Genomic DNA, 21,575 nt, shown 5'->3' on the forward strand with positions numbered 1-21,575 from the left:
TAGTGTGGCGTCAGCTTAAGTTTCTTGAGGCACAGACTATGGAAGGACGCTGTTTACCCAACAAAAAATAAATAGGAGTTTATAGGGTGTACAGAATCACCAAAGGCTGGTCTGCAGTTCAGACACATCGGATTTTATACTGTGGCCTCCCGGTTTTTTTTTTTTCTTTCATGATTTGAGCAATTGCCCTGAGTGCCTTCCATTTGTGTCTTTTTAGTCTGTGAGCTCTTTAGATCAGGCTCTGTCCCTAACTACGTTTGTACAGCACCTAGTAGAATAAGGCTCCTACCTTTGTGGAGGCCTTTAATTACTACCACAGTATAAATAATAATAAAGTGTTACAATTCCTTCTCACTCCTCTCTGAACCTTATTTGCATAGCCATTATTTTGGCCTCAGAATGAGACTTAACTTACAAAATGCATGTCAGAAAAGATGTATCAAGCTGATTTTAGTCACCCGTGGAATTTTCATCATCACAGTTCACTGCTGCTATCTCATTTTAACAACTGAAAAGCAGGTGAAGAGAAGGAGACTGATATCAAAGAAAACTGACAGACTCTGAGCTTTTGAACTTTGTGGCAGAGTCTGAAATTAAAGGGAAATGACAAAATCTTCATCTTGGAGCTGGCAGAACAGCAGATTGCAAATACTGACTTCAGACAACTTCAATGCAGCCCACTCCTTCCTATCTTCTAAGGCGTTCAGTAGGATTATACCCATAAAAAAAATCACAGTAGCTTATATCACATGAGTACCCAGCACAAAACTCTTCTATTCAGAGAACTGGCCTGAACCTTGTGTCTTCTAAACTGCATCCCAGAGAGGGTGTTTTATACAACAAGATGTCCCAGGATGTGAGTGAGACCCATAGAAAAGGAGCTCGAGACTAATCTGAAAATGTCTTTCGGTCCTCCAGAGTTTTCCTTCCCAAGTGACAAACCAGGCTGTTATTGGCTCTCGGCTAGGCAGACCCGATATTTCAGTAACAATTCCTTGGATCACAGCCCAATGCCCTGGGAATAAGACACCTGAACTTTCCCTCGCTTCTTTCAGATTCACCTACAATGAGGTGCTCCATATTTTTTTACCTACTCTTCAGTGAGTTCCATTCATTATTCAGGTTGCATACCACTTAGGCCATTTGTGATGAGGTTCCTGTTTGAATCTGTATTTAGTAGTTGGACTCCATCAGGATAAGAAACTGAACCAAAAGCCCAGATCTGAACTTCCCCGAATTTTGGGTATATTCAGACCCAGATAAGAACTTTGTGGTTCAGGCCCATTTTCGCTCTTAAAAAATCTGTGATACAAATGTCAAATGCTGTGTTCTGAGCTATCCTACAAAAGTTTTGTTCTACTCCAAGGATAGCTCCAGCATGACATCTGGAAGTCTGCCTGATTCCCATTCAGCAGTTACTGAAGTATGGGCCTCGCTTTAAGCCTGTGAGTAGTCCCATTGAAGTCAGTGTTCCTGTGCTTTAAGTCAGGCATGTGCTTAAGTAGCTTCCTGTATCAGGGCCTATATATTCAGCAGTCAGAGAAGATACAGTGGTGTGTTTTACATCTGATTCAGTTGCCATATACCACAGCCTTTAGCATTACACTGATCAGTTTGGAGACGGGGGATGCTGAAACCCGAAATTGCAGTAAACACATGCAGATGCTGGAAGGTGAATCTCAGTTATTTTTACCGCTGTATATTAATGATTACTCTTGAATTGGAGCTGTGTGAAAACAATAAATACTTTTCATGAAAAAAATACAGTTTTAGTGAAGGCCATTTTGTGGCCCCAAAATTTCTCTTTAGGTAACGTTTTGTGTGTGTGTGAAATGTCAGTTTTCACATTGAAACCTGGTAAATTTCACACATTTTGATGCAAAAGCTGATTTTTGTTTAAATTAATTACAAATTTTGAGCACTTCTCTCCTCCCGCTCCCAATGTGTAGGAAGCATTTCATAAAGCAGGACCAGCAGTGTGAAGTTGAAATAAATGGAGGGAGTTAGTCTGGAGTTTTTAGAAACAGATTAATGAAATTGCCTCTTGGAGGCATCTTGCTTTCCCTGCTCTGTGAATGAATCCAAGGCTGGAGTCTGGGCTCTGACACCGTTCCCACTCACAGGCCTCAGAGTCCAGGCTTGAGCCCAAGCCCAAACAGTTACAAGGCAATTTTAGCTCTGCAGCCTGACCCCCACCAGCACGAGGCAGCTGATCTGGGCCAGCAGCAGCCATGCTTTTATCACAGTGGAACTGTGCCTTTAGTGCCTAACTGCCATTGATTTCCATAGGAGTTGGGCACCTAAGCACTTTTGGGGTGCTCTGATATTACAGTAACGTGGGCCATATCATACCTAACATAGATAGATCTGTTGGCTTATAGCTGGAGCTGTAACAATTGACACCAGATGAGGGTCTGCTCCCAATCCCAGAATTCAGTCTCCAGGATTGTTAATCTGGCATCTTTCCAGAGCTCCAAAATTCAATCAACATTTTAAAAATGAAATGTAGGGAATTTAGCGCTCATGAGCCAGGCACAGTACAGTGCTGTATATGTTTCTCCACAGAGCTTTGCCAGCTAAATTAATCTGGGGCTGCAGCTATTCCCGCTATTACCATCCTGGACCTGGTTTAACAGCCACTGCATGTTGTCAGAACTGTGACATGGTTTTGTGATGTACACAATCTGGGATGAAATCAACGCTTGTTTTTCAATTCTGACCTAACTCAGAAGCTGAACCCAGATCTCTGAAGGTGCAAAGCAAGTGTCTATCAAGGAGAATCTCATGGTCTCTTACAAACCCTTGTGTTTCAGCCGAGTTGCATCATTAAAAAAAATGAGCACGGCCATTGTTTCAGGGGTAGCGTCAAGAAAAATTGGTTTTAAGATGAATTAGAGGGCTATGAAAGTAGCACTAAGACACTCCAGGGCTCTTTAAGCTACTTGTTTATAAATGTTTCAATTGTTCAAAAAGCCCAGTGGCTCACAGCGCATCATAAGCATGCTACAGCCAGACCCAAACAAAATCCTTAAACACAACAACACAAAGGAGCAGACGTGCAAACTTAAAGCCTTGATTCTGCAATCACTTGGGCACATGCTAAACTTTAGTCACTTGAGGAGCCCCACTGATGTCAATGAGACTGCTCGGTAAGTTTAGCACATTAAGTGTTTGCATGCTAAGACCCCAAGCCTCTCCTTAGGTCTCGAGTCTCAATCCTGCAAACACTTAAGCACATGAATAAATTTATTCACAGGAGCAAGCTCACATGAATTATTGCTCTCATTTACTTCAATGAGAATCAGGGCCAGCTCCAAGGTTTTTGCTGCCCCAAGCAGCAAAAAAAAAAAAAAAAAAAAAAAAAAAAAAGCCGCGATCAGCTCTATTGCCGCGCTCCAGTCTTCGGCGGCAATTCGGCAGCTGGTCCTTCCCTCCGACAGGGAGTGAGGGACCCGCCGCCAAATTGCGGCCAAAGAGTCCGACGTGCCGCCCCTTCCCCTTGGCCGCCCCAAGCACCTGCTTGCTGGGCTGGTACCTGGAGCCGGCCCTGATGAGAATGAAAGGTGCCCAACACCTCTGAAAATCAGGGTACTTCCTGGTTGCTACTATTTGTATTGCAATAGTGCCCATGGACCCCAGTTGGGCTCAGTGCCCAGTTGTGCTAAGAACATCTATGTTGACATGGCCCCAGATGAGTTAGGTGCCTGAATGTGGATTATGCACCCAAGTTTGAAAATTTTGTCCAGAGTTATAGACATGTAGGGGCAAGTCTACACTACTACTTAGGTCGATCTATCTTGTGTCGCTCAGGGGTGTGAAAAAGACACACTCCGCCCAGTGACACAAGTTACAGTGACCTAAGCGCTGTCCACGCTGGTGCTATGTCAGCAGGAGACACTCTCCCGACGACATAGCTTCTGCCTCTCTTGGAGATGGAGTAATTATGCCAACTGTCCTGTCTGCATAGAGCATCTTCACCAGATGTGCTACAGTGGTGCAGCCAGTGTAGCACTTCTAGTGTAGACCTGTCATAGGTATTGAGGGTATTAAGCTACAGGTGTAGTTGATATGTTTGAATAATGTAGCGCTCTTGTATTAAATGAAGATTACATTATACAATAACCACAGAACAAGCCCTCTTCCTTCCTTGCATTACCACTGATCCCATTAGAGGGGGAGGGAGAGGTGGGAAAGAGGGCTCATCCTCGCCCAGCTCTGCACCTCCTCCAGCTCCCTTTCAATAGAGAGATTTTCTTTGTTTGCTCCTCATTAGTGGCAGTTGGTGGGGAATTTGGCTAAGCAACTGGAGCCCTGGTGGTTGAACAGTTTAGTTTGCAGAGAGACAGGCTTAAAAATGTAGCAGTTTCCTAATGATCACAAGGATTAGTGAGACCAAAAATCTCTTGACATCTTTCTATGACTGATCAACAGCTGTTTAATTCAACAGTATGTTCTGTAGCCACACTGACCTTTAAGAATACCCAGGGTTAGTTGCAGTTTGAAGAGAGCATTTGTTGCTGGATTTCTGTTTTGCTTTAAATATTGTAAGTAATTAATATTCAGTTCTTCACCAAGTGTGAAAAAAGTACGTTGATCTAAATTTTGAAGAGCCATAAGCAAAAATCCTACAGTCAGAAAGACTTCAGGTGTTGCTATATGTTAGTTTTGCCTTACAGCTTCACATGCAGAATTCTTGAATTTTTGGCACTTGTAAACCAGCATAAAGAAAATTGGGATTTAGTTAAAATCAGCCTGTGGGAAGTTCATATGGCTTTAGGTATTGGAGTGTCATCTACCATGGAAGGACTGTGAGAACTGGTTATTAAGTAACATAAATCTATGTGGGTAATTCAAGGCACACAGTTAATCTAACAACCAGAGCTGATTTCCAAACTAGTGTATGGGCTTTGGCAGCTTTGCTATGCAGTTTCTTAGACTCTCACTACTCTACTATAAATTGATGTGCATATCCATTTTGTTTGAGTTTTTTTCAAGCCCTGAAATAGGGAAGAAATAACGGCAAAGAACTGGACAAGAATATGACATATACTTTTTGCATATTATGTTGCCACGATAATCAGAAATATACTGGTTCTGATATCAGGTAGGGAAATGGCTAGATTCAACCAAAGGAAGTGGCTCTAGATTGTTGCACACTTGTCACACTCTGGAATTTAGTGAGAAGAGTTGAGCGGTATCAGGTGCTTGTTCATAACACGGAGACCAGAGGATTGAGTGTTGTAAGCCAATGATCGCTAACGTAATTGCCTGAATAAACAATCCCCTCTGCTGAAGAAATCAGTGGGTTTTGCAGGATGTTTGTTCTAATTTTCCTGTTAATGAGATCTCTTTATATAGAGAGCTTTTAATCAAGAAATGCAAGGGATTGTTTTCCTATCTCTGTCTCAGATTTTCTGTGGTCTTGGACAAATCATCTAATCTCTCTGTGCATTGGTTTCCCAATTTATAAATATGGTGATAATGTGTTCAGATTAATCAAAGAAATGTTTGCCTGGCATGTGTGTATACATAGGTAATAAATATACATCTGTTGTTAAAATTTCTTAGTATTGTACAGTGAGACTTCATTTTCCAGAGCACAAATATCATGTAATTTTTACTCATACAATCGCTGTAGCGTATCGATTTACATAGTGATATGGAGAAACAGGGAATTTAAATGAAAATTACAAAGTATATGCAAAATAAATGTGTGGATGGCACCACAGTCTTGCCTGTCACTTAAGCCTGTAACCTGGGCATGGTCTTTGACTCAGCCTGCATGCAAGGATCTAGAGACACGTCTGTGTCTAATCTTGCTGATTCTTTCTGCATAATGTATCTAAGATATGGCCTTTCTCATCCATCTACACAGCTAAAACTATCGTCCAGGGTGGTGGTATCTCGCGTTTCAATTACTGCAGCATCCTTCTCTCTGGCCTTGACAAACACAATCTCGCCCCTCTTGTCTTCATTCAGAATCCTGCTGCAAAAATAATTTCCTAGCCCACCATATCAACCCCACCCCATTGAATCCCTCCACTGGCTCCCCCTTCTCTGTCACATCAGACATAAACTACTTGCCTTCCCTTTCAAGGCCCCTTATGGCCTATTCCCAATCTACCTATCATCTGTTTTTTGTTACTGAGGTGGTGACTCCAACCTCCAATCAGCCCATGATGCCTTCTTCCATCACTCACTTCTTACATTTTCAGAAAGCACCTTCATGCTTTCTTCCAAGCTCCATTCATGTTTGGGAGGAGCTCCCCATAAACAACTACAAAGCTACCTCATTATCCTCCTTCAAATCCCACCCTTAAAACTCTCCTTGGCCATGATGCCCACAAAACACTTGACAAAGGTTAGGCCACTGGTGTGCTGAGAACACCACCTGTCTTGATGAAGAGTAATGTCTCATTGATTTCTGGTGCTCTACCATCTGACTGTCTGTATCCATCTGTTGTCTTTTGTTTTATACTTAGATTGTAAGCTCTTTTGGGGCAGGGACTATCCTTTGCTCTGTGTTTGTACAGTGTTTAGCACAGTGGGATCTGGGTCCATGATAAGGGCTTCTAGGGGCTATAATAATACAATTAACTAATAATAATTCCTATTTCTCTCTTATAAATTGGAGTGCAGGCTATATGGGAATTCATACCCATTTGATTAATTTCACTAGTTCCCTGCTGCTAAATCAAACTAACCACACCATCTGTATTTCTGTACTATTCTTCACCTCTCCAGCTTCCCCTTATCTGTATCTTCACTCCTCTTATGCATCACCTCGTTTCACTCACTCCATATGCTTGTGCTCTCCTGCAGGCTCCCATCTCCTTCATTTTCTCATAACCTCAGCTCCGCACACGTGCTGAAGAGAAGGAAAAGAAGAAAAACAATGATAATTGCCATTGACTTCAGTAGGAATCTGTCTGTGAAAAGCAGAGTAAACATTTCTACTTAAGTCAATAGAAGTAATTGAAGTCAATTTTACTCAGACTTTCCCTCAGTAATATTTGAGATAAGGACCTCAGGATTTGGGCTTGCAGGTTTAATTATTTTTCTTCTTCTTCTTCCTCTCTATCTATTCCATTCACTCTTTTATAGTTACCTCAGGATCTTGCTCTTACTTAACTATGGGGGTGGGAGGAAGCAAAAAGAGTCATCGATGTAAGAATATGATAAAACCAATCTCAGTCCTCCCCTCCTCCTGACTCCCGAATGTGTCCATCTTTAAACTGAGCACCCAGAGAGGGGATGTCTTTATTTTGGGTTTTGTAATGTTCAAACACACAACAGATTGAACCGTTAGGGGTTGCCCTTGCACTATGATAAGCGCCATTTATCTCAGTGCAAAACGGAGCCCTGGATGCACAAACGTGAAAAAGATGATACAACATTAGAGTGCAGCACTATCATTTCATTTTCAAGGGAACGGGGTAAATGTGAATTTACGTTCCCTTTCCTCCCAGCTGCTGTTCCTTTTTCTTTTTTTTTTTCTTTTTTTTGTATTCTGTGTTCAGGCACACCTGGGAACTGCAGCATGTGGATGTGATTTGATTTAAATCATCATAGCTTTGTATGCAGAGTATGGAATCTACTGTGAGGATGTATTTAGTGACAATAAATAATAAGTGCTTTCCACAGCAAAAGCCAGATTGCACCTCTGCCCTAAGGACAATCTAGTGCTGCTGTTGGTCCTAGAAATTTCAAAGGGTTTGGGGACATGGTCCTGCCCCCTTCCACAATAGCCAGCAAAGCTGAGCATGTGGGAGTTGGACATAGGGACAGTTGTCGACATGCCTGCTCTGTGTCCCTGGAGTCTTTCTGGCTGAGTTGTCTACAATGCCTCCAGGGAATCCTGCTGCTGTGCACGATCCTAGTGAAGGAAGCAGCTTTGCCACAATATAACCCCGAATATACAAAGACCTTGAGGGATGGATGTATCAACAGCCAAATATATTTGCATGATCATAAAATAACTTGATCTTTGAGATATTTAATTTAAATCATTTCACTGCTGTCTGGATTAAGGCTTTCTGAAAGTCAGACACCAACAGTTTAATATATTATAATCCCCCCTTCTGCTATGTCATCTAATGTAATATTATTGTGCCTGCTTCTGTGTCAGGTCTAAATCCCTATGGCACTTAGTTATTCTGCTCACATAAGGTTCAGCATAAAGCTGTGTATAAGAAAATGAATTAATTTAAGAGACTTCCTTACTGTCATACTCAGAGCAGCGATCTTTTCTAACAAACAGGCTGGAGAGACATATCACAGGGTCAACTAAATGAATATTGTTATAGTGAATGCATGCTGTCTATCCAACGATATCAAGGGAATTAATAAAAAGACTATTATTATTCTTTCATACCATGGCCCACAGTATAGCATCCTTACATGTTTGAGCAAAGAAGAGATATTAATGAACGTTGTTATATCCTTGGGGGCAGCCGGTTTAGGAGGAAATCACTTGAGGCAGACAGCTAACAAAACTACCATTTATTTACAGACAGAGCTCACCTAACCGGCCGAAGCTTGCTAGGCTATCCCCTAATAATCTAACTCAGTTGCCATAGGAACAAAAACCATGACAACCAAATACACAACATATTCCTTCCCCCCTAATAAGAACATCCCCTAAATAAAACACACACTAGACTAGAGAAGGAGGGTAGACTGCCTCCATTCCTGGCTAAACCCTGGAGATTATTTTGCCCCATAACCGTGGGTTCGCCCTAGCTAAAGATCCAGCCGATGAGGAGGCCTTCTGTCTCTAGGTGGATTACGGCGAACTTCTGGTGTTGTTGCACCCGAAAGCACCATGGGCTCAGGGTCCGCAGCACGAACAGGTGAGGAGGTGGTATCAGCTCATGCTGGGCAAAGGGGTATCTGAGCTGCCGGCAGTAATGGAGGAGAACAGTCAGGAACAGGTGATTCGTGATTCGGTGTCTCACCGGAAGAGGTGAAGTCAGACCACTCAACTGCAGATGTGTCCTGAGGACTGGCATGACCTGGCAACAGCTGATCTACATGTCGCCGCCAGGTAAGATTCTCTGCAGTCCGGACTGTGTAGGAAACAGGTCCTGTTTGAGTGATGATCGTGGCAGGGGCCCATTTAGCTCTGGAAGTATAATTCCGAGTCAAAACTGGCTGTCCCGGGCTAAAGGTTCAGTCTTTTGCTCTGGGTGCCCATCTGATGACTTGATATTGCTGCTAATGTTGCACAATTTGTTGGGGTTCAGAAGGTTTCAGCAGATCAAAGCAAGTGCACAGCTGTCGTCCCATCATTAGAAAGGCTGGGGATGCCTGGGTCGTAGCATGAGGTGTGTTTCTGTAGGAAAGTAAGAAGGTATCCAGATGCTTTTGAATGGAGTGTTGTCCCCTTGCTGATTTCAAAGCATGTTTCATTGTCTGCACAAATCTTTCAGCTAATCCGTTGGTGGATGGATGATATGGGCTGACGTGATGTGGTGTATCCCATTTGCCTTCATAAAATTTTGAAACTCCTGAGAGACGAACTGCGGTCCGTTGTCACTCACAAGTTGTTCTGGCAGACCGAAACGACTAAAGAGTCTCCGTAGTTTTTGGATAGTACTCTTTGCAGTAGTGGACTGCATTATAGAGACTTCTGGCCATTTAGAATGGGCATCTACTGCCACCAAGAACATGCTTCCTTCAAGGGGGCCAGCGAAGTCAATGTGAATACGTTGTCACTGGTTTTCAGGCCAGTCCCATGGGTGTAGGGGTGCCCACTGGGGTGCATTCCTCACACTCTGACATGACATACAAACTTTTACCTTCTCTTCTATAGCACTGTCCAATCCAGGCCACCAGAAATAGCTTCGTGCAATTTCCTTCATGCGCATGTAACCCTTCTGCCCCTCTGAGTTGGCAGCAACAAGGGCCGGGTTCAGTATCCAGGGGTTCCGTTTCAGTAACACAATGCATAACCGGCTCGAGCCCCCACCCAGTGACCTGGGACACTCACATACCACACCCCCCTGGGCGCCTCTAGGAGGCAATACTTCCCCTCTCGCAAGCACGGAGTCTGAGTGTAGCAAAATCTTTTTAATAAAGGAAGGAATCAATGCGGCATCCCATTGGAGAAACACCACAAACAGGGTTATAACACAAACCATAAACAAAAACCCACCTCCAAGTACGTTTGGCACTGTCCTTTTTCCCCTTAGGGTTTTAAGTCCAATCACCCCAAAGTCCAACAACCCAAAAGTCTCTGGTCAATGCCACCCCAGAGTTCAAGAGTTATCTGTAGAGGTCCCTCCCCCCAGCCTGGGTAGAAAGGGGCACCTTACGTGGTCCGGGGCCAACTGCCCTGCCTCTCCGTGGGTTCTGCTTCCGCCTTCTCCACGAACTGCCCCGCTCCACCAGCTGCTCTGCTCCATGAGCCGCTCTGCAAAACTGCTCAGCTCCGCTCACGCTGTGGGCCGCTCCACTTGTCCCACAGCTACTCCACTCTGCCAGCCGCTCTGCTGCCACCAGCTGTCCTGTGATCCGCGCCAGCCATCCCTGCAACTGCTCCACTCCGCCAGCTGCTCTGTTCCACAGTATAGCTTCAGGCTCCCCCACTAGTTAGCACAGTACTCAGTGCTCTCAGCTCAGTAATTTCAGCTCTTTCGTGATTTCAACTCTTAGTGATCTCAGGTCTTAGTGGGGGAGCCCCAGTGCTAGTGCACCATTAGCCCAAAGTGCATTCAGCTCAGTAACCTGTATTTAGATTCTTGAGGGAATAAAAAAAATCAACTCTGACATTCCACAGTGGAGAGAGGAGGGGGTGCAACTGGTGCTTCTGGCTCCACAAGGCGCCTGCACCACCAGGCACAGATACCTGTCCCCAGCCTCTCTCAGTTCACTGGGTTTTGGAACCCATGTCCCTTGTCTAGCAAGTACCACCCAACTGAGGGTGAGTCATTTGTCACCAAGCAGTCCCACCACTCAGCAGTCTGGGATAGGGTAGGCGTGCCTATGCAAATACACTCTCTGACATTCTTTCCACCAGATGTCAGGGTAGAGCTTATCCTGACTCTGCTTACACGCACTATTCCACAGTGACCGGCATGTAGCTGTTTTAACATCTGTGATCTCGGTGGTGGTGGAATAATGACGTCTCCCCCACAACAAACAACCAGATTGGACCGATAACTCTGTCCTCCTGGATTTGTAGGTAACAAGATCAGGTGAGTCCGGAGAGGTCTGTCGAGATTTTCCATGCATCACCAGGTCCATAACTTGGGACAATACTGGATCAACGCGAGTTGCCTTCTTTAACTGAGTAGCAGTGATGGGTGTATTCTCTACCTGTTCAAAGTAGAAGATTTCCTTTTGGACACTATCTTGATGTTTGACCGGCAAAGGCAACCGTGAGAGGCCATCTGCATTGCCGTGTGGAGTGGATTTCCGATATTTGATTTCATATGTGTGTGCTGAAAGTAACAATGCCCAGCGTTGCATACGACTAGCAGCTAATGGGGCCTGTGTAGGGTCCAAAAATTGACGTCAGAGGTTGATGGTCTGTGAGAAGACTAAACTTTTGCCCAAACAGGTACTGATGAAACTTCCGAATTCCAAAAACAATTCCTAATGCCTCACATTCGATTTGGGCATAGTTAGTTTCTGCTTTGCTTAGAGTGCATGAAGCAAAAGTAATAGGTCTCTCTTCTCCCGAAGGCATAATGTGTGACACGACTGCTCCCACTCCATAAGGGGAGGCATCGCAGGCCAATTGTAGGGGTAAGGATGGATCAAAGTGCGTTAGAACTTCAGAATTTAGCAATGCATCCTTAGCTTTGTTAAATGCAACATCTCAGGCTTCAGTCCACTTCCAGGCCTTGTTCTGCCCCAGGAGCTCATGAAGTGGTTTTAGCAGTGTGGCTAACTGTGAGATGAACTTTCCATAATAGTTCAGTAGTCCTAGAAACGAGCGCAGCTGGCTTACATTTCGAGGTGGGGAAGCCTCCACAATAGCTTTAACTTTTGCAGGGGCCTTATGAAGACCTGCAGAATCAATGATGTGTCCCAAATATTCAACAGGGGGCTTGAAGAATTCACATTTGTCTTTGCAAACTCATAGGCCATACTCTTCCAGTCTTTGTAGGGTAGCCTCTAAATTCTTTAAGTGATCCTCTTCATTCCTTCCAGTGACCAGGATATCATCCAGATAGCACTGAACTCCTGACAAGCCACACAAGATCTGGTCCATAGCCCTCTGGAACAGGGCAGGAGCAGACGTTATTCCGAAGGGTAGGTGACAGTATCGATAAAGCCCCTTATGAGTCACAATAGTCAACAGCTCTTGGGACTTTTCATCGGAGCGCATCTGTAAATATGCTTGACTCAGATCAATCTTACTGAACTTTTGTCCCCCAGCCAGGCCTGCGAAGAGGTCATCGATGCGGGGAAGCGGGTATTGTTCTGCACACAACACTGGGTTGACAGTGACTTTAAAATCACCGCAAATCCGGAGAGAGCCATCTTTCTTCACTATTGGAATGATAGGAGTGGCCCATGAGCTATGGGTAACTGATATTAGGACTCCATTGGTGACCAGGCACTCCAGATCTGCTTCAACTTTTGGCCTGATGGCATATGGCACAGTTTGGGCTTTCAGATATTTTGGTGGACTGTCAGGTTTAATGTTCAATGTCACAGTGATTCCCTTCATACTTCCCAAATCATCTCCAAAAACAGCAGCATGTTTCCTTAGTATAGGGGTTAAACTGGTTTCTTCTTTAGTAATCCGGTGCACTTCTGCCCAGTTCAGCTGAATCTTTCCAAGCCAAGACCTACCCATTAAGGCTGGGTAGTTTCCTTTCACCACAAACAGTGGCAATTTAGCAGCCTGTCCATTGAGCTCCACCAACATGGGCACAGCTTCTCCCGTATACGTCTTCAGAACAGTTTTTGTTGCCTTAAGCGGAAGATGCTGTAGCTTTTCCTTATACACAGTCTTGGAGACCAGCGAGACGGCTGCACTGGTGTCCAGTTCCATGCGTATAGGTTTGCCATCCAACAACGGGGTTACCCAGTATTCATGTGAGCCCACCACCAAAGACAAAACATGCAGTGGCACTTCCTCTTGCGATGAGGTGTCACTTTGATCATCCTGGGTCTGCTCTAGGGTACTCAGGGTTTCTCTTTTTGTCAGCCAGACCACAGACCTCTTTTTTTTTTGTTTACAGGCACACTCAGTGTGTCCCTTTTTGCCACAGTGTCGACACACCAGGTCCTTACACCAGCATTCTGATGCCTTGTGACCTGGCTTACCACAACGATAACATTCTTGACTCTGCACAGTTTTGTGGGTAGGTTCTTGTGACACTTTTTGCACCCTAGGGGATGCACCAATGTATTGCGCCTCCCTTGTAGCCAGTTCCATGGAGACAGCAATATCAACAGCCTTCTGTAATGTAAGCTGAGCCTCTGTCAGTAGGCACTTCCGTATAGCTTCACTGTAGAGGCCACACACTAACCTGTCACGTAGGGCATCATTCAACATCTCTTTAAATTCACAGTGTTCTGCTAGCTTTTTTAAAATTGCTACAAATTGTACAACTGTTTCATCTTCTTTTTGGTCTCTTTTGTGGAACCAATATCTTTCAGCAATTACCAGTGGTTTTGGGGAAAAATGGGACCCCAGGATTTCCACGATGTCACTGTAAGATTTAGTCTCAGGCTTAACAGGGTGTAGTAAGCTGCGTAGCAGGGAGTAGGTTTTAGCCCCTACAACACTTAAGAATATTGGCACCTTCTTCGCTTCTGTAATGTCATTTGCAATAACAAAAAGCTCAAAACGCTCGGTATACGCATGCCACTGCACTATATTCTCATCAAAAGGTTCCAGTGGCCTGGTCAGAGTAGCCATGATTTTTAGTTTCACTTTCACAGTCAGTGCAAACAAGCAGTTTTTTTGTTTGTTTGTTCTTTACCTTGACTTCTACTTCCTTCTGTTACTGGAGCAGCACCAGAATCCCATCCTCGTTGCCACTTGTTATATCCTTGGGGGCAGCCAGTTTAGGAAGAAATCACTTGAGGCCAGACAGCAGACAGCTAACAAAACCACCATTTATTTATAGACACAGAGCTCACCTAACTGGCCGAAGCTGGCTGGGCTATCCCCTAATAATCTAATTCAGTTGCCATAGGAACAAAAACCATGACAACCAAATACACAACATTAATGTTATATAATGGCTAATACCACAATTGTGTTTCTACCCCACTGATTTTACTGCAAGTCAAAAATGACCTTGTTATAAATAGAAATAAGATGTTGTTAACTACTTGAAAGTCTACCTTATTAAAGAGATCTGGAATTAACTGAGAAGGAACATTCCTTTACAATGTTATAAAGATGTTGTTTGTCTTAATATTCAACATTTTTTGATAGTAACATGGCTAATAATTTTAGGTCACTTGATAGTCTAAATAATCACAGAGTTGAATAAGGTGTGGATATGTCCAAGGTTTAACCCAGTATAAACTACTTCAAATGGGAAATCAGCGTATTAAAATGCCACATGTATGATACAAGTTAATTGACTGATTTCACCTTATTAGACTCCACAGCCAGTCAATTGAAGAGGCTGAATGAACAGTAAAATACTAAAACCTGCTGATTTATACAGTACTTGCACTTAAAAAAAAAATGAAGTCCCCATTACAGTTTACCAAAAATAGAACTTTATAAAATTTCACTATGGCAGTATATGAGAAATGAGTTGATGATTAACAAGGCTGATTAGTTTCTAGTGGACACACGTTCCTATTGCATGTAGTGAACTATTAATTTAACAGCCTTAAGCAGTCAGCAGCAGGACCTCAAAGAGTGTGAAGGAAACCAAAGGAAAATATATGACAAGAAGTAGAGCTTAAAAAAGGAAAACAGTGAAAATAGATCTGAAAAGAAAATGGTATGATTGTGCCACGTTTGCTCCCACTGATTAATTCCTTCCCAGCCCACAGTAAACGTAGTGGTTGGTGTGTGGGCAAATGCTGCAGTAGGATCAGCAGCAGCTGTAGGGATCTTCTTAGCTGGCATGCACTTATTTGATTTGCTACTCACCATCTAGTCCTGTTTTTTTCAGTGGTGAACAATGCTCACACTAATTAAACAGGTAGACCTAGAGAAAGGGTTCTTAAACAATTTCTCAAGCCTTGTCTACATTAGGAAAATTCACTTTTCAGCCCCATCAATGGTAGCAACAATGGAAATATTACCTGCCACTCACTTATTCTACAGCTTCCACTGTCGCTACCACCAGTGGACCTACACTGGGGCAGAAAAACATGTACAGGTTTTCCCAGTGTATGTGCACTCATAGTGTGAACAACTCCACTCTCACTTTAGATTTTGTGGGCTGCCTCACCTCCCATTCACCTTAACATCCCAATAGCCACTAAATAAGTCTCTCAGTTGGGAAAGTAATATTAAGAAATAATTTTATGTGTTCCTATCTGTCTTCAATAAAATGCAGCAGCTGGAAACAAGGAGAGCCAACTCTGCATGGGCCACCAAGTATCTACAGACCACAGCTTGGGAGTAACTGACCTAGAGAACAGTCTATTCACTAATCTTCTCACGTCTGTCTTTTTTTAAAGTCTAATGTAGGCAGATTTATAATCTGGGAAGTTTTTCCCATTTGTTTTCAAAGGAAATGACCCGTTGTGCTAGACAGGGATTTGTCAGCTATTAAAGTTATACTCTGTCTAAGTGCATTTTGAATTCTGGGGTGATTCTGAAACAAAAATAAATGCTTGAGTTGCACAGTCACTGTCTCTGTTTCCAATATAGGGATGGGTTCGCCTTCACATATGCAGAGATTTCATCCAAGATATTTTCTTCTTAACTAAGAGGCAGATGAACTTGCCTGAGCAGTGCTGCCACTATAGCTGTGCAGGAACTGGAATTTTCCTCCCATGGAAAATTTCTCGTTCAGAAAAAAAAGGAATTAATTACAAATCAGAGTCAAAAACCAGATCTGCAAAATTTCCCATGGGAGGGACATTTTCAAAAAGTTTCATGTTGGAAGAACCAAAACAGAATTTTAAAAGTTTCCTGTCCCCCCTTCCCAGGCTTCCTGGCTCTGTGACAGCTTGTCAGATGAGCTAGGGAGACTGGGAGCTTGGAAACTGGGGCTCACAGGGCTTCTTGGCTCCTCAACACTATACTGTCACTGAACTGGGCTTGCGTAGTTGCTTAATTCCAATGACATTAGGCACTTACGTTGTTTCTATTCATTTGTACGCACATTTAAACCTTCAAATATGAATAAAATCTGCGCCATGCCCTTCCACCTTTAATGACTCCCTCTTCATAAAACCTAAATCCTCCCTTGCCCCATCACCAGAGCCCATAAGACAACAAAAGTAGGTGGTGATAAGTAACAGTCACCATGGATTTGTCAAGACCAAATGGTGTCAAACCAACCTGACAGCTTTCTTTGACAGGGTAACAAGCCTTGTGGGGTGGGGGAAGCGGTTTAGTAAGTCTTTTGATACTGTCTTGCAGGACCTTCTCATAAACAAACTATGTAAATACAACCTAGATGCAAACATCATTCTGGGATGTATTAGCAGGAGTGTTATAGGCAAGACATGAGAAACAATTCTTCTGCTTTACTCCGCCCTGATTTGGCCTCAACTGGAGTATTGTGTCCAGTTCTGGGCGCCACATTTCAGGAAAGATGTGGACAAATTGGAGAAAGACCAGCGAGGAAAACAAAAATGATTAAAGGTCTAGAAAACATGACTATGAGGAAAGATTGAAAAAAATTGGATGTGTTTGGTCTGGAGAAGAGAAGACTCAGGGGGGACATGATAATTTTCAAGTACAAAAAGGATTGTTACAAGGAGGAGGGAGAAAAATTGTTCTTGTTTACCTCTGAGGACAGGACAAAAAGCAATGGGCTTAAATTGCAGCAAGGGAGATTTAGGTTGGACATTAGGAAAAACTTCCTAACAGTCAGGGTAGTTAAGCACTGGAATAAGTTACCTAGGGAGGCTGTGGAATCTCCATCGTTGGAGATATTTAAGAGCAGTTTAGACAAACACCTGTCAGGGATGGTCTAGATAATACTTAGTCCTGCCATATGTGCAGGGGACTGGACTAGATGACCTCTCGAGATCCCTTCCAGTTCTATGATTCTATGAAAACCAGTATAGTTGCAAGCTGGGATTCTGTGGGGAGCTTGTGCAGTGTATTCCTCACCCCATGCAGCTGTCATAAGTTTGGGGCGCCTCTATGGCATCATGAAATGTGTTTGAGGAAGGCAAGTTGTGGAGAGGGGGAGTGAGTGGCATGTGTGGCTAGTGGATCCACAACTACATGGATCTGTCTGCAACCCCTCAACACAGTAGGCAGGACCAAAGTACCTTCTGCTTTAATGGGCCCACTCAAATGCTTAGAGGTAAGCACATGTTGAAGTATGTTGCTGGTTGTGGTCAGACTGCTCAGCACCTTTCTGGATCAAGCCCAAAACACATACTTGAAATTCCACCTCACGTGTTTTTGTCCCAAGGTGGAATCCTTATTAGCACATTCAGTAACTCAGTCAGGCTAATATTTCTCAGACTGTTGCTATACTTCTCCAGATCAGCACGGCTACTGAAAAACTGCACGAATGCAGCAGGCTGCAGCAATATAAATGGAACAGATGAGCTATGTCACTTGCAGTGCTCCTTTAACCCTGCCCTTGCACTATATTGTAGCACAGTGGGATACGTCAAAGAACTGGCAATATCAGTGCAGGTGGCCCAGTCATGGTAATCGGCCTAGATTCATGCCCTGCTGATACTGTGCTGACTTATCCTACTGAAGTACCTGCTGCTGTGTGTGAACTCCCCTTTTCTACAACAGAAATGGATATAATGTTTTATCCAATCCCTGCCCCCAAACAGATGTTGGAGGCCGTGTACCACAGCAGAAATGGCAGTAGGGTAGATGATACCTTGTAAGCTAGAAGCCCTATTGGAATCTCAGAATGGAGGTTTTCTAGCTGTCTTGGTAAATGTATGTTATTTAAAGTGCTTGCTATTGGAATTAGTATTCATGATGATGTCATTATATTATTATTTAATATTGATGTAAAAGTAGCACTTACAGGTCAGGATCAGGGTCCCCCATTGAGCTAGGTACTATACAAACATGGAGGTGTCACAGTCCTTGCCTGGAACAGCTTACAAGATATTGCTTTGCAACAACATCAAATTCTTTAAAGCACAACTAAAACAACTGCATAATGATAGCGACTTCAAATCAGAGACAGGTGAGCACTTTTTACTTAACTTCAAGCACACCTGAATACTGCAAGTTTGATTCAGATTGAACTTCTATGAGTTCAAATTCAGTTTAGGAGAGACTGGAAAAAGGAGGGAGAGGAGAGATTGTCCACAATGGACAAAGGAATGAGAGAAGAGGAGAAAGAAAAATCTGTTTAAAAAATAGGATGTAAAATGGAATATGAGTAAAATGAGCAGGATTTGGCCCTATGAGATTAATTGTCCACTGTGGAAATGGTATTGTTTCTAGTAGCAAGGGAGTTTGCTTTTATTGTAGAATGATTTCATGCTTATTTATCCTTTGTGGATTATCTGGCTATTCATTTTGGAATGACTATGAAAACTTTTTAAAGTGACTGTTATTTAATAATCAAAGAAACACATGGCAATTTGAGACCAGAAAATGACAGAGCTCTCAAAAATTCACACAAGATGAATGGAGCTTGTCACATTGTAAGGTTTGTTAGTTTGTTTGTTTTTCATTTCTTTTGTTATCAGCAAAGTGAAATCTCAAGGATTGTGGTTTCTTCCTCTTATTTTCCTGTATCTTCATCAGGATTTCTTTATAAAGAACTAAGATTTATAATGGGCTAGCTCTGCATTAGGAACCTTTCTAAAATGCTTCACCCCCACTATGGATGAGCCGTACACAAGTAGAGTCAGTGCTGGAGACATGCAAAGGGAAAAAAAAGATATTGGGATTATTATTTTGGCTGTCTCGCCAAGGAACCACAGATACAAGAAATTACGACATTGGCCCAAAAATGGTTTGAACACTATTTTATAAAGGTAACTAAAGTCAGATGATATAAAGGGATAGTATTTAAATGTCTAATTCTCATTCTACTACAGGTCCTGCCATTCCTGTTGGGGTGGATGTACAGGTTGAAAGCTTGGACAGTATTTCTGAGGTCGATATGGTATGTAACACTCTTTTAAGCCTTGATTATTCCTAGTCAGGATAAGTCCCATATCTGGGTTTCAGTTTATCTGTCAGATGCAGGCAAATGCAGTAAAAACAACTTTTAGCAATTTTGAAAGGCCTATAATCAGAACTAAAGTCTTAATAAAGGTAGACGCTGTTCAGAGTCATCATGAGGACTTGAGATAAAAATGACTAAAATTGCAAGGGAACAAAGACCTTGAAAAGAAAATGAGCATGATCTTGGTTGATATGCAGAAGTCAGGAATATGAACAATTTCCTGCTGTGCTCATTTCATTGTACCATGTAGTGGAATTCATGTCACTTGGGTTCAGGTAGCTATAATAACTCTTGTGAGGATCATGAAAGCCTTACTTATTTTTAAATTTATTGTGGAACCAAAAAATCTATTCTTAAATGTATGGATCTGTGAAGTACATTAGAAGAACTAATTAGTATCATAAATCAAAACGAGCTGTTTCCTACCTTCTCATCTCTGGAGGCAGTCTGTCCAATTCAGAATGGACTTTGCCTCTATCTATGCTGAATTTGTGATGGATAACCAGATTTCAGTTACCAGTGCTGTCACTCCAGAGCTTAGGAACAGCACTAAATTCAGTTGTAATATAGTCTTACTGTGTTTTTTAAAAAGGAAAGAAATGTGGATCCAAATATCAACTAATAAGTGTTACTGGCTGTAAAAGGTGTATGTGAGAGAGCTATCCTCTGAGTCTCCTGCTTTAGCTTCCATGTGCGGGAGAAAGATGGAGCAAAAAGATGAGCGAGAAAAAGAAAACAGGAAAGGAGGAGAAAAAAGAGGGAATCTTCTCTTTTCACTCTCCCTTCATCTCCTTCCTCACTGTAACTCTCATGTATCATGGAGTGTGGAGTCTAGGCATAATGTGCAGGGCTAAAGACAGGGTTTTAGCTTAACATCTAAACTCTACAATATTTGTGTCTTTAATACAAACTGTTAATATTACTGTCCTGTAGTCCTTTTGTGCCACCATCGTTCTGGCTTTGCTGTATAAGGGGGCATATCACAAAATGAGAAAACAAGCCATTTTCCCTTTTGAAAAACTGAAGATCACACCTAAAGCTAGAATTTTTCCATTTAGGTTGTAGTTACAGTGTTAAACATACTGCTGAGGACAGCTTGCTTTGTATCCTATCTGATACAAAACAATGTATAATTTCCTCCAGCAATAAGAACTGAAAGATTGATTGGATTTTATCAAGCCACAGTTGGATCCTCATTATAAGAACTTGGCTTGTGAGCATTGATATTGAAAGCAGGGATTTTTTATGGGATGTGGGTAATGATGTGGTGGAAAACCCACAGAAAGCAACCAGAGCAGAGGAACCAGATCTCTGATATTTCAAGATAATATAGCAAAACTATGCCGTAGGTAGCTCATTAAATAACACGCTAGTCTTTAGCCAGGAAACCTCAGACTTTCACCTAGATCAGAGGTCCACAAACTGTAGGGTGTGCCCCCTAGGAGGGGTGCAGAGAAACATTCAGGGGGGCATGGCTGGGGTCCGGGCCAGGGAGGGAGCACCACCCAGCTCCGCTCCTGGCCCTGGCCCTGGCCCTGGCCCCAGCTGCCGGCCTTAGCCCCTGGCCTAGACTCTGCTTCCAGCCCCTGTCCTGGCCCCAGCTGTGTCCTCCCTCACCCCATGTCTCCCCATCCCAGAGGAGGGTCCCCACTCCTAGCCCTTGGGGGGGGAAGTGTGAGATAAAAAGTTTGGGGACCACTGACCTAGGTGCTTGCCCCTCAGAAAGCTGTGAATTCCTTTTTCCCTCCAGCTACATCTCTCTGACTGCCTGGGGCTTTGTTCCTCAACCATAGGATATGGGTTATTCCCCCTGAAATTGTATCCTTGTATCCTGTAGCAGGAGAATAGGGCCCCTGGCCAGCATGGGTTTAGCCTTTTAATAAGAACCTTTCTTAGCATGCTATCCTGGTAGCCCACCCTTTTAAATCTGGGAAAGACAACCAACTGCAGATAACCAACTGACCATTACAGATGGCACTTCTTTCCTCCCAGCTAGTGTGTAAGAAGCTGCAATCGATTAGACTGGCTCTAGTAGTGTCGTGGGACCATATGGATTGCTCATCCAGATTAGGTAACGGTCCGTTAAATCAGATACCTTTAATCCATCAACTGTTAGCTACTACTGTGTCTACGGTAATCTGACTGCTTTGTGGGAAAAGGGACTAAGATGACATCAGCCAGTGACCAGACCATCTCAACACTGTGTGTGTAAAAATGAGTCCTTTCAAACATGCTTTTAGTAAGTTTTTTTTAACTACTACTGCACCATTGGGAAAAAAAAAAAACTGTGTGCTG

General features: G+C 43.1%; 2 protein-coding genes across 5 annotated transcripts in view; one reads left to right on the forward strand and one right to left on the reverse strand.

Moving 5' to 3' along the window:
• GABRR2 (gamma-aminobutyric acid type A receptor subunit rho2) overlaps window positions 1-21,575 on the forward strand; it is a 64,095-nt gene that overhangs the window by 25,592 nt on the left and 16,928 nt on the right. The window contains exon 3 of the mRNA XM_050949304.1: window positions 19,150-19,217. Coding sequence (XP_050805261.1) covers window positions 19,150-19,217 — 68 coding nt within the window. The remainder of the gene's footprint in view (window positions 1-19,149; window positions 19,218-21,575) is intronic.
• Window positions 1-21,575, reverse strand: part of PM20D2 (peptidase M20 domain containing 2) — a 224,417-nt gene that overhangs the window by 7,880 nt on the left and 194,962 nt on the right. For 2 of the 4 annotated variants that reach the window (XR_007773859.1, XR_007773858.1), the window contains one exon: window positions 6,798-6,868. The exons of 1 other annotated variant lie outside the window; for it this stretch is intronic. The gene's annotated coding sequence lies outside the window, so the exon portion shown is untranslated. Of the gene's footprint in view, window positions 1-6,783; window positions 6,869-21,575 lie in introns of all 4 variants that reach the window. One more of the 4 variants, XR_007773860.1, reaches the window with a different exon arrangement.

The sequence above is a fragment of the Gopherus flavomarginatus genome, chromosome 4 (assembly GCF_025201925.1).
Source record: "Gopherus flavomarginatus isolate rGopFla2 chromosome 4, rGopFla2.mat.asm, whole genome shotgun sequence".
NCBI lineage: Eukaryota > Metazoa > Chordata > Testudines > Testudinidae > Gopherus > Gopherus flavomarginatus.